Source organism: Bos grunniens, chromosome 7, assembly GCF_055505025.1.
Source record: "Bos grunniens cultivar Pamir isolate PY7600 chromosome 7, Bosgru_T2T1.0, whole genome shotgun sequence".
Lineage (NCBI taxonomy): Eukaryota > Metazoa > Chordata > Mammalia > Artiodactyla > Bovidae > Bos > Bos grunniens.
In genome coordinates this window covers 14,796,015-14,808,872 of record NC_141171.1, presented here as the reverse complement: position 1 = coordinate 14,808,872, position 12,858 = coordinate 14,796,015, and the positions used below count along the sequence as shown (strand labels likewise).

General features: G+C 53.0%; 1 protein-coding gene across 13 annotated transcripts in view; it reads left to right on the top strand.

The window, feature by feature from the left end:
* Window positions 1-12,858, top strand: part of DNMT1 (DNA methyltransferase 1) — a 62,348-nt gene that overhangs the window by 37,647 nt on the left and 11,843 nt on the right. For all 13 annotated transcript variants that reach the window (XM_086409218.1, XM_086409223.1, XM_086409215.1 and 10 more), the window contains 15 exons: window positions 331-482; window positions 768-955; window positions 1,063-1,246; window positions 2,483-2,580; window positions 2,975-3,122; window positions 4,117-4,232; window positions 4,639-4,843; window positions 4,923-5,056; window positions 6,005-6,178; window positions 7,863-8,084; window positions 8,949-9,141; window positions 10,438-10,522; window positions 10,717-10,845; window positions 11,004-11,286; window positions 11,604-11,745. In XM_086409218.1, coding sequence (XP_086265344.1) covers window positions 331-482; window positions 768-955; window positions 1,063-1,246; window positions 2,483-2,580; window positions 2,975-3,122; window positions 4,117-4,232; window positions 4,639-4,843; window positions 4,923-5,056; window positions 6,005-6,178; window positions 7,863-8,084; window positions 8,949-9,141; window positions 10,438-10,522; window positions 10,717-10,845; window positions 11,004-11,286; window positions 11,604-11,745 — 2,453 coding nt within the window. The remainder of the gene's footprint in view (window positions 1-330; window positions 483-767; window positions 956-1,062; window positions 1,247-2,482; window positions 2,581-2,974; window positions 3,123-4,116; window positions 4,233-4,638; window positions 4,844-4,922; window positions 5,057-6,004; window positions 6,179-7,862; window positions 8,085-8,948; window positions 9,142-10,437; window positions 10,523-10,716; window positions 10,846-11,003; window positions 11,287-11,603; window positions 11,746-12,858) is intronic.

Here is a 12,858-nt window from a genome sequence, read left to right as displayed (position 1 = left end):
CGTGGCTGTGTGGGAAGCATGTCAGGCTTGATTGGGATGGCTTCTCGTACTAGTTACAACTGACCCTGGAACTGACCTTGCAGCTGAAACCCAGACCAAATTCCAAAAGCCAGAATCGAGCTAGAGGAAAGCCACTTGGCCAGTCTATTCTCTGGTTGGCTCCAATAGGCCCCTTCTGAATGAGTTAACCCTGACCGTGCCTCTTAGGTTTTGACGTTTGAGTGTGGAATGACTCTGCCTGCTCTGTGAGCCTCGTAGCCTCATCCCTGCCCTTTGGCTACTGCTGCTGCCGTCAGGCTCACACTGCTCTTGTCTGTCTGTCCACTCCAGCATTTGCTGAGTATATCTTGATGGATCCCAGCCCAGAGTACGCACCACTATTCAGCGTGATGCAGGAGAAGATCTATATAAGTAAGATAGTGGTTGAGTTCCTGCAGAGCAACCCTGACTCCACCTACGAAGACCTGATCAATAAGATTGAGGTAAGAGGCTTAGGTTTTTCATTATCTGGGATTCACAGATTGTTTACATGTGATGTTGTTCATTCACTGATTTGGGTCCAACTCTTGGTGACCCCATGGCCTGCAGCCCTCCAGGCTCCTCTGTCCATGAGATTTCCTGGGAACGGATACTGGCAGGCGGGTTCTTTACCACCGAGCCATGTGGGAAGTCCCATTTACATGTGATACATATAAGCATGTTTGACGCAAACCAGTTTTGCTTAAGCCTAAGAGAAACTTCTGTTTTTGTTTTTTTTTCCCCAAAAGACCACCGTTCCTCCTTGTATGCTCAACTTGAATCGATTCACAGAGGATTCTCTCCTGCGGCATGCCCAGTTCGTGGTGGAGCAAGTAGAGAGTTATGATCGGGCTGGGGACAGTGACGAGCAGCCCATCTTCCTGAGCCCCTGCATGAGAGACCTCATCAAGCTGGCCGGGGTCACCCTGGGAAAAAGGTGAGGGTGCAGTAGGAGTGAGCCTGAAGACCTGAGACGGAGTCTGGAAGGCAGGGCACTGCGGGAGCTCTTCCTGGGCCGCTAACACCGTGGAATCTCTCTTCCAGGCGAGCCGAGAGGCGGCAGACCATCCGGCAACCCGCCAAAGAGAAGGACAAGGGCCCCACCAAGGCCACCACCACCAAGCTGGTCTACCAGATCTTTGACACTTTCTTTGCGGAGCAAATTGAAAAAGATGACAAGGAAGACAAGGAGAATGCCTTCAAGCGCCGGCGCTGTGGCGTCTGTGAGGTAACCTCGCCTACGCCGGCTCTCCTGCCCCTCATGATCTCTGAGGAGCTCGCTGTTTTCTCTTTTTGGCTTGAGAGTCTTACTGCGTAGACGTGACCCCCCAAAAACAGCTCAGCGAAGGAGTTAGTTATCCAGGGGGACTTGCATGTCTTACGGGACAACTGTCAAAAGAGGCACGCTCAGGCACTTTGCCATCAGTGCTGCTTCTGCTACAAAGGAGTCTGGTCACGTCCCATTGTGTCCTCAGGCCCCTGTGTGAGGGTGAGGGGGGTGACTGCCCCGCAGAGGCCAGCACTGCTTCCTCCAAGCGGGGTCATCCTCCCAGGATCCTGTCTTGTCTCATGGTGGAACTTTCCTCAGAAATTGGGGGCTTCGTCCAGCTTAGCTTTGAGGCCTGAGACGACCTCTCTCTGAATTTTTTAGTATAATATGTATTTACTTCACCCTCGAGGAATTAATCTCTCTAATTCTATCACTGACCCAGAGATCAGATCAGTTTTGGTATCTTATTTGACTTAATTTGGATGAAAGCTTAAAAGTGAAAATATAGCACCTGCCTTCAGAACCACCCTCTATTCACACTAGTCCCTGGATTCTGAGGGTCTCCTCTGTCTTCAGTGGTCGCCCTCAATAGGAATTTGCATGTTGAACCTGTGTCCCCCAAGCAGTGGAAACACAGAGACCTAACCACTAGGCCACCAGCGAATTCCCTGTCCTCACCGTTCTTATTTTGGTTTTTATTTCATCTAGCACATGCTTATCCAAGCTTTAAATTTTCTTTTTTTTTAATTTACATAACCTGGCATCTTTCACAGCTACTGTGTGTTGATATGAGTAGACCTAGTTACCACTTTACTCCATAGTATTTCGTGGTGACTCTCCTAGCCTATCCCTCGGTGATGGGCAGTGTGATATTCTAATGTGTCTTCTGTGATTCTTCACTGCTTGGAAGCAGAATTGCTGGGGTGTAGGTTACATACTTGACTTTGATCTAGAACACTGTTTTCCAGAGTGGTGTCACCAGCTTACCTCTGAGCCACCTGAGTTCTCCTTTCCCCATACCTGTGCCAGCACCATGTCTCAGGGTTAACCTTTACAAACCTTACGTCTTGTTCCTAACTCTTATTTCCCTGAGTTCTAATGAGGTTAAACTTACATATTTTAAAATTCACCAAAAACTGGTTATCAGCTGTGACTAAAGGGCATTTAATTTTTTTTTTTAATTATGTGTTTTAGATTTGTCAACAGCCCGAGTGTGGAAAGTGTAAGGCCTGTAAAGATATGGTTAAATTTGGTGGTAGCGGACGGAGCAAGCAGGCTTGCCAAAAGAGGAGGTAAGTTTGGCCAATGATTGTTTTTGGAATGGAGGGAAATGCCAGCTGATGGCAAATAGACTTTGTGTGGGACAGATGGGTTGACACGTGTAGAATAGGCAAGATCTCTTTGTCTAGTGTTGTCACCAAACCTGTCCCTGTTTTCTTAGTGAAAACCTTCAGTTGGTTTTACTTTTTTTTTCCCGGCTGCGCTGTGGGGGCTTGTGGGATCCTAGTTCCCCGACCAGGGATTGAACCTGGGCCCTTGGCTTGTGGGATCCTAGTTCCCCGACCAGGGATTGAACCTGGGCCCTTGGCAGTGAGAGCACAGAGTCCCAACCCCTGGACCACCAGGTAGTTCCCAGTTGGTCTTATTTTTTAAAGAAGACCTTGCTTATCACAAGTGACTTTGTAGGTGTCCCAACATGGCCATGAAGGAGGCAGACGATGACGAGGAAGTGGATGACAATATTCCAGAGATGCCATCACCCAAAAAGATGCATCAGGGGAAGAAAAAGAAGCAGAATAAGAATCGGATCTCTTGGGTTGGCGATGCCGTCAAGGTAATCCAGGAGTGGGCCCTCGGCTGTCCTCGTGCTGCACTGCTGAGCAGCCAGGTACCTCACTGCCAGCCGTTCTGAGAGCAGCCGGAGCCCTGGAGTGAGAAACCTGCCCACGCATCCCGCAGCCGCGAGCGGAGCAGAGCTGACTGAGAGACTGGGGTCTGTGGCCAGGCGCCAAAAATGTGTTTTTACTTGTATGCTCAAGGACTCGATGTTCCTCGCCCTCCAAAGCTGGCATTTGATACAGTCCTGGTGTTCGAGACTAGTTCTCCTGTGAAGCTGGTTTTGAGGAGAGCCCTCACTGCCCCCTCGCTAGGAGTTGGTGTTTGGGAGCACTAGCAAACCGCCTCCGGAGGTTCTGTGCTCACCTGCCTAAGAGTCAAATTCTTTGCCACAGCTGGGGAGTGAATACGTTGTCCGCATTGGTCCCTTGGTGTCCATAAGCTGGAGACGGGCCAGTTCCCTCAGCAAGCCTGAGGCCTGCCCCTGCTGGGTGCTGCTCCAGGTCTGGGCGACACAAGTGCCGGCAGGCGGGTGGGGCACGGGAAGAGGGCTGGGGCCACAGAGGCTTCTTGCTGGAACGTCTTGAAGGGTTGGAGAGCAGCTGGCCACTGAAAGTCCTTGAGAGGAACCAGGGCAGAGGCCCTGTGGTGGGAACCAGCTTTCCTTGTGGGAGAGAAGGAAGGGGGTCCATGTGTCTGAGGGGGTGTGATGAGTGCGATGCAGTGCTGTTCTAATTGAAGGCTAGGATCTGACTTGCTGCTGACAAAGGAGGGCGGAGCTGGTGACAGAGGGCTGTGAGTGCCTCGGCTGCAGGCTTCCAGCCAGGGGAGGGGCTGCTCTCTGTAGTAAGTAGCCAGGCTGTTGGAGCTCACGGCTGTTTAGAGAAACCGTCATGAGCTATGCTTTTCTGTAAAGCAGCAGGAACTAGCAGGACAAGCCTTGCACGGACCTTCAGATCCATCCTCTCCTGAAACTAAGTTCTTGTTTTCAGACTGACGGGAAGAAGAGTTACTACAAGAAGGTATGCATCGACTCGGAAACCCTGGAAGTGGGGGACTGTGTTTCTGTAATTCCAGACGACTCTTCAAAACCACTGTATCTAGCAAGGTTTGTATCCTTCCTTCCGCCTGACTTCAGCCCACACTTTGAGTAAAAGCAGGAGGTGCCTGTTTTGCAAAAAGCAGCAGCTCTTTGCCCTAGACTAAAACCAAGAAATGGACTTCCCTGGTGACTCAGTAGTAAAGAGTTCTGCCAATGTAGGAGACCTGAGTTCGATCCCTGGGTTGGGAAGATCCCCTGGAGAAGGAAATGGCAACCCACACCAGTATTCTTGCCTGGGAAATCCCGTGGACAGAGGAGTCTGGTGGACTGCAGTTCATGGGGTCACAAAGAGTCAGACACGACTGAGCACACATGCAAGCGACACCGAACAATTATCTGTACTCCTGAGGAGCCTCGGGCCAGCTCCACTGGTCGAGTTAGAACCTTCTCCCTCCCCGTCTTCCGGCTCCAGGGTCACGGCGCTGTGGGAGGACAGCAGCAATGGGCAGATGTTCCATGCCCACTGGTTCTGTGCTGGGACGGACACGGTCCTCGGGGCCACATCGGACCCCCTGGAGCTGTTCCTGGTTGACGAGTGTGAGGACATGCAGCTCTCGTACATCCACAGCAAGGTGCAGGTCATTTATAAGGCGCCCTCGGAGAACTGGGCCATGGAGGTGAGTCCCCGGTGCCCTGCATGTGTTGCTGCCCCTTGCTGCGTGGGGTCATCATGGCTGACGGTGGCCCCATCCCCAGGGAGGCGTGGACCCCGAGGCCCTGATGTCAGAGGACGACGGGAAGACCTACTTCTACCAGCTGTGGTACGACCAAGACTACGCGAGATTTGAGTCCCCTCCGAAAACTCAGCCGACGGAGGACAACAAGTACAAGTGAGTGCGGGGCCTGGGCTCCCAGGCCGCCCTGTCGGTGCTCCAGGACGCTGTGTGAATGTGTGGACCCCCCCTGCTTGCCCTGTGCTTCTCTCTGCTGGGTCTGCTGTCCCCCTGTCCTCTGATTGCCCTCCCCGCCAACCAGAGACCAGCCTGACTTGGTTGCAGTGGCTGTGAGTGTGTGGACAGCCTGGCTGGGGGTCGGGGTCACGCCCATGAGAAGCTGTCCCACTCAGGGATAGGGTGTGTCTTTCTGTGTCTGTCCTACAAATCTATGTCTTTCCTCATAAGTGAGGTCTTTGATTCCATTTAACTCTAATGCTTTTAGAGAGGTTTGCTTCTTAAATGCTTAGTGCTCCTGTTTTCCTTTCTAACCTTGATACCTCACTTTTTTTAACTAAAGGTGGTGACTGGAGTCTTCCATCATGAGCAGTGTGTGGGAGTGAGGCTGGGAGGGTTTGCTGAGCTGCCTCTGGTACTTCCAGTCAGCCTGGGCTGCTTTCGGGCTTGATCTGTTTTTAAGGCACTCTAACTCTCCTCTGAAGGGTTTATTAATCAGGAATGTTGTATTTTACCAAATCCTTCTTCAGCCTTTAGAGATAATAGTGTGAGCCTCCTTTGACATGGTTTGGGTTCCTGGCTTTACCGTGGTCTGCATTATCATTCATGTTGGATTCTTAACCAGATTCTAGGCCATTTGCTAATGTCTCTGGGTTTTTATGTCAGCTACTCGGAAGTGGGGTTGACTTGACATTTTCCTGGTGTGCATATCTCTGGGCTTTGCTCCCCAATCAGTGTGAACATAAAAGTGCAGGAGAGCCAGTGCCTTCTAACATCCGTCCATACTTCCTCTTGGTACCGGAGTCTCTGGAAATACGCCAGCGGCAGCTGCTTACAGTTACCACCAGCCACTCAAGGGCCTTTGGTTTCTGTCCACCTCTCCTTCAGGTTCTGCGCAAGCTGTGCGCGTCTGGCCGAAATGAGGCAGAAGGAAATCCCCAGGGTCGTGGAGCAGCTCCAGGACCTGGAAGGCCGCGTCCTCTACAGCCTCGCCACCAAGAATGGCGTCCAGTACCGGGTGGGCGATGGCGTGTACCTCCCTCCCGAGGCCTTCACCTTCAAGTGAGTGCCCCTTGAAGCCAGCGGGGCCAGGCGCTCCGGGCCAGCAGCAGGCTGGCTCCACCATGTGCCCCCCACGTCAGCCCACTACCAGCTGCTGTCGAGCCGTCGCACTGGCGTCTGTGGTGAGCAGATGCCATCCAGCGGTCCTGTGTGGAGCCACTGTCCTTCTATGGCAGTGAGGCTATCTGTGAAGGAAGTCAGACAGAGCCAGCTGGCTAAAGGAGGATGCTGGGGTCAGTGATGGGTTCCTGCCCAGCTGGTCATGTCAGAGACCCTGCCCCCAGTTCCCGTTATCAGATGGGGAGAGGAGTATCTTGTCTTGCCTGCCAGGCCTCTAAGAATAAGTGAGTTAAAAGTGCTTATTAGGGACTTCCCTTGTGGTTGAGTGGTTAAGACTCTGCCCTTCCAGTGCAAGGGGAACAGGTTCAGTCCCTGGTCAGAAAACTAAGATCCCACATGCCCTATGGTGTGGCCAAAAAAATCTAAAATTCAAAAAAAAAAAAAAAGGTGCTTATTAGCACAGCGCCTGGCTTAGTGTAAAGGCTGACTGTGAGTTACTGCTTGGTAATTGGGAATTGCATCAAAAGACTTCCACATCAAAGGACTGAGCTCTTCAGGGAAAAATCAAAGCCACAGATATTTCCCATACTTGATTCCTTCCTTGTTGGTCCTTAGAACTAGTGTGTGGTTGGATTTACAACCAGCATTTTGGCAAGCTTAGCTCAGTTTCCCGACTTATTTTCCTCGAGTCCTCATTGGAACCCATTCAACTGAATGGGTTCAACCCAATCAACCCGTGTACTGAGTTGCAGAGCCTCAGTCCTCCCAGCCCCGTGAAGTGGGTGTACATGGTGCCCTGAAACACCAGTTCTTGGCCTAGAAGGGGAGGCCGCCCTGTAGGGCTGTTGACCAGGTATTCCTGGCCCAGCCAAAAGTGAGAGCACAGGTGTTCAGAGGGTCTCTGGGGCCTGATAGACTTTGGGGGGCCTGGTGGGAACACACGGCAGCTGCCCTCCTGAACTGCTTAACTTCCTGTCTTCAGAGTGTGGCCCTGTGGTCCTGGCAGCTTGGCATTTGCTGTGATGGCCTAATTCCGCCAGTACATGGCCAGGCCAGGTTCGGCTAGCCCAGACTGCCCATCTTCTCCCCCGGCCTCTCCCGCAGTGCCCCGAGGTTAGTGCCTCAGTCAGAGTGTAGCTTATGCCACGGCCACAACTCTCAGATCACAGGAGTTTACCTCTTGCCTGGACTGTGTGCCCACTGTGGTTCAGGGGACTCAGACTGTTGTGTCACTCAGGGACCTGGGTTGACAGGGCCTCTGCCTTCTCAGAAGTTGCCTTTCTGAGGCAAGAGGAAGCTCACTGGCAACTCTCCTGCCAGGGCAGGGCTTGTGTATCACGGCTGCTCACACCCATGGAGCTGAACACATCACCTGCCAGGAAGTCCTGCCCTAAGGCCGGGTGCAGGGAGAATGTGAACAACCTCAGCAGTGAGACCCAGAGCACAGATGGGGAATACCTGTGTCAAAGTGTGGATGAGGTTGAATCTCTGAATCTGTGATCAGGGTACTGAGCTGCATTAGTTCAGGCGCTGGAATTTAAACAGTAATTATCACAGGTCAGTCACGCCAAACCACTTTCTAACATTTCACGTTCAGTCACTCAGAGCATTTGCCTCTCTGCAGCATCAAGCTGTCCAGTCCTGTGAAACGCCCCCGGAAGGAGCCTGTGGACGAAGCTCTGTATCCAGAACACTACCGGAAGTACTCTGACTACATCAAGGGCAGCAACCTGGATGCCCCTGAGCCCTACCGTATTGGCCGCATAAAGGAGATCTTCTGCAGCAAGAAGAGCAACGGCCGGCCCAATGAGACAGACATCAAGATCAGGGTCAACAAGTTCTACAGGTCGGTGAGGGCTCTGCCCTCCAGGGGCCTCTGCCTGAGTCGTGGGAGGTAGTGAATTGCACACACGGTGGTCTGGGCGGGGGGGGGCGGGTGGAGGTGTCCTCCCAGGTGTTCCTGATTACCTGGTGGGTGCTGAGGATCACTACAGCTGTGCAGCACAGCCCTGGATTCCTGTCTTAAAGCTGCAGAGCTTTGTCCAAAAGAAATCAGGGAGCGGAGGTCCAGAGTGTGACCAAGGCAGGCATGGAATATCCTGGGCTCTGTCTGAGGTGCCATCAAAACCCTGATATCTGTTTAAGCTGCCTTGTGTTCCGCCCCCTCCCTACTGCCAGTCCTGTCCTTTCCAGGCCCTCTTCTCCGTTTCTGGGATTTCTCTCTGTCCCAAGGTCTTGGCTTCACTGAGTTTCTGGGATCCTAATAGTACTTAGGAGCTTAAACTGAAGCTGATCCATACAGATAGGTCTACAGTTGCTCCACTTCTTAGCTAACGTACAGGAAAGTTTTTCTGAAGTCTTTGAAATAACAGGTACTGAGAGAACAAGGAGTCTGGCGGGCATAGGGGGAAGAAGGCAGCTCTAGACATGCTTCTCAATAGGAGGTCAGCAACTGGTCTCAACCCAGGCCCACCCAGTCTTCTTGGAGGCATAAAGAGCAAGCAAACCCTTAGTTGAGTTCACGGTAAGAAATCCCACTTAGTTTGTGGTGTTTAGTGCCAACTAAGGGGGTTAGTAAATCAAGGTGACTTAGTGAGGCATGGGGCCTAGTCTTTACCCACTGATCCTATGAGCACATCCCCAGGAATATGCCATTTAATTCATTTTCAACTTGCGACAAACGAACTAACAAAGACTCTTGCACTCCCAGGCCGGAGAACACACACAAGTCTACCCCAGCCAGTTACCACGCAGACATCAACCTGCTTTACTGGAGCGATGAGGAGGCCATGGTGGACTTCAAGGCCGTGCAGGGCCGCTGCACCGTGGAGTACGGAGAGGACCTGCCTCAGTGCCTCCAGGACTTCTCCGCTGGTGGCCCCGATCGCTTCTATTTTCTCGAGGTGGGGCCCTGGGCTCACTGCAGGGAGGGCCTCTGGGTCAGACACAGCACCCGAGAAGTTTACTTACCCAGAGCACGAGTCTGTGACACTCAGGTTGATCTGGAATTTAACACTTAAAGCAAAACAAAATATTTTAACATCCTAATGCAATAACTTCGGAGAAGGCAATGGCACCCCACTCCAGTACTCTTGCCTGAAAAATCCCATGGATGGAGGAGCCTGGTGGGCTGCAGTCCATGGGGTTGCTAGGAGTCGGACACAACTGAGCAACTTCACTTTATTTTTTTACTTTCATGCATTGGAGAAGGAAATGGCAACCCACTCCAGTGTTCTTGCCTGGAGAATCCCAGGGACGGGGGAGCCTGGTGGGCTGCCGTCTATGGGGTCACACAGAGTCGGACACAACTGAATCGACTTAGCAGCGTAGCAGTAATGCAGTAACTCAGACTTCCCTGGTGGCTCAGACGGTAAAGAATCCGCCTGGAATGCAGAAGACCTGGGTTCAATCCCTAGGTTGGGAAGAGTCCCTGAAGAAGGGAATGGCAACCCACTCTAGTATTCCTGCGTGGAGAATTCCATAGACAGAGGAGTCTGACGAGCTACAGTCCATGGCATTGCAAAGAGTCAGACACAACTGAGCAACTAACACACACACACACACTCACACACAAATAACAATTTTTGTAGACTGTTAGGTGGCCTCTGCTGGTCTGGTCAGTGTCTATGAGTTAGGGAGATGGACCTCTAGCCCCAGGAGATGAATCCCTGCCCCCAGTCCCTTCAGCCTCATAGCTGAGCTTGTGGCCTGGTTATTGAGAGAGAGACGAGCCAGGAGTCTGTTGATTTAAGCTGCTGCTGCTAAGTCACTTCAGTCGTGTCCGACTCTGTGCGACCCCATAGACGGCAGCCCACCAGGCTCTCCCAATCACTTTTTTTTTTTTTCTCCCAATCACTTTTAAATTGTTTGAGCATGGCTTCTTTGTGACAGGCATGTATGGTCTTAAGATAACCCGTGTCTCCCCCAGGGTCTGGTCTGTACAGCCTGATTATGACATTTGCCTATTTTTAGAATGAGTAGTCCAGGTACTTAAAATAGCAGGAATTTCTGTCAGCTACATAAAACATTTTTATTAATAGACTTTTCCCCTTTTCTCTATTAGAATCAAAGCCCTCTTGGCTTCTGGCCATACTTAGGGAGAGATGAAGTGTATTCTTATCAGATTAACTTAAAGCCTATTTGTTAGAGAGGGGAGCTGGTGTCTCTCTTGCAGACCACTGTGGTTCTTTCCCCCTCAGGCCTATAATGCCAAGAGCAAAAGCTTTGAAGATCCTCCGAACCACGCCCGGAGCACCGGAAATAAAGGGAAGGGGAAGGGGAAAGGTATGTCGTGGTGTGTCATCCCCCCAGGTTCCTCTTCAAGTGTGTGTCCTCTAGCTCGGATACTCACGAGTCAGTCAGTATGGAAGAGCAGCCTCTGACGTTACCTCCCTCAAAACGAGGTGGACTCTGAGTCACCAGGGGCTTCGAGAAGAGCCCATCAGGAACTGCTCTGACTTGGGGCCCATCTCCTGCAGGAAAAAACAGGACGAAATCTCAGACGTGTGAGCCGAGTGAACTGGAGACAGAAATCAAACTGCCGAAGCTGCGGACCCTGGACGTGTTTTCCGGCTGTGGGGGACTGTCGGAAGGCTTCCACCAAGCAGGTGCGCTCCGGGGCGGGGGGGTCTCTCCACACAACCTGTTAAAAACTCGATCAGGCAGGCTGTGTCTGGAAGACCTCTGTGGCCCTGGTCACAGCTCCGACTAGAGAGTCTTTCTGGGGATTTCATGACAGGTCTGTGTCCTTGTATCCCCCACCCAGGCATCTCGGAGACACTTTGGGCCATCGAGATGTGGGACCCTGCGGCCCAGGCGTTCCGGCTCAACAACCCTGGGTCCACGGTGTTCACAGAGGACTGCAACGTCCTGCTGAAGCTGGTCATGGCCGGGGAGGTGACCAACTCCCGCGGCCAGAAGCTGCCTCAGAAGGGAGACGTGGAGATGCTGTGCGGCGGGCCGCCCTGCCAGGGCTTCAGCGGCATGAACCGCTTCAACTCTCGAACCTACTCCAAATTCAAGAACTCCCTGGTGGTCTCTTTCCTCAGGTAAACAGAGCGAAAGTCCCTCTGCATTCAGTGCCACCTAAGGGCAACTAGATGGCCTGCCCCCTTGCAAGGCCTGGTGCCAGGGCCAAGCAGTCACCACTTTAGCCTTTACCCCTGCAGAAGGCTGCTGCTGAGCGAGGCGCCAGTCTCAGCCTTCAGGGGTTCACGGCTCCCTCTCCACTAGGGAGAGACCCTGAGAGCCGGCAGGTGTGTCTTGACAAGCATCAAAGCAGTTGGGAGTGACTTCTGGCCAAGGAGGCCTTCTTGCTCTCTCCAGGCGTGGAGCTGACTCTCTCGGTCACTCCTGTCCTCCACAGCTACTGTGACTACTACCGGCCCCGCTACTTCCTCTTGGAGAACGTTCGGAACTTCGTCTCCTTCAAGCGCTCCATGGTCCTGAAGCTGACGCTGCGCTGCCTGGTCCGCATGGGCTACCAGTGCACCTTTGGCGTGCTGCAGGTGGGCCCAGGTTGGGGGCAGACGCAGAGGCCAGAGACGGGAGCGGCCATCCCTGAGCTGCAACAAACTGTCCCTAACCGAACACGGAGCTCCAAAGGGGACTTCCCCAGCACTTCCACTGCAGGGGGTGTGGATTCGATCCCTGGTGGGGAACTGAGATCCTACATGCTGCTGAATGTGGCCAAAAATTAAAAACAAAACCCCTCAAAGGGTCAGGCTGTATAGGGTGGTGACCTGTAGTGTGGTGGAAGCAGATGCTGGGGCCCACACTGCACTGTGGAGCCTTTGGCATTGAGATTCTGGAGGAACTCAGAGCCAGGACCCCAGTAAGTCCTGAGGGGCCGTGTGCAAGAGACCTCTTTGCCTCGTCATTTCCAGCTCGTTTCCCCTGATGGGGTGTAGGGGTGCCCAGCTGTGGAACTCCAGGTAGCAGTTAGAGTCCCACACAGGGTGGGTCAGGAACCACACATAGACCAAACTGTTTTATAGACTAAAGAGCCGAGTCTCTGGGTGAACGGACGTGCTTATGAACACCTAAAGGGTGTGCATGGTGACACTCCAGGGGGCTCTCAGTGGCTGTGTCTGCAGTGACAGGGCCTTGGGGTGGTCAGAGGGGTCAAGGCCTCTTCTGAAGAGCAGCTGCGCTGTATGTGCCTGTTCAGTAACTGATGGCATCACTAAAACTGAAACGAGTGCTGAAAGAGGAGGAAGAGTGGGCTGGAAAACAGTGAGTGTGTGGAGGAGAGAGGGTGGCCACTCAGCCCCAGGCCCTCCCAGTCGGTCTGCACAGTGTCTCAGCCTCACTGAACAAGCCTCGCTGGCGGCCGTGTTCTGTCCCTGTGACTGGGGGCTGCCAGGCAGGAGGCGTGGCTCCTGGTGTCTCCTCTGGCCGCTCTCCTCCCCAGGGCTAAGACCACAGCACCCTCATGTGTCTAAAGAACCGGCTGAGAGCATCTCCTGAGTTCACTCCCACCTCCTCCAGGGGCTGCCGGCCACCTCTTGGGATCTCTTGTCCTTCCCTCTGGCCTCACTCCGGTTAGGTGTAAGCCTGTGTGTTAACTTCCTGGAGAACGACATGGCAGCCCACTCCAGTATTCTTGCCTGGGGGATGTC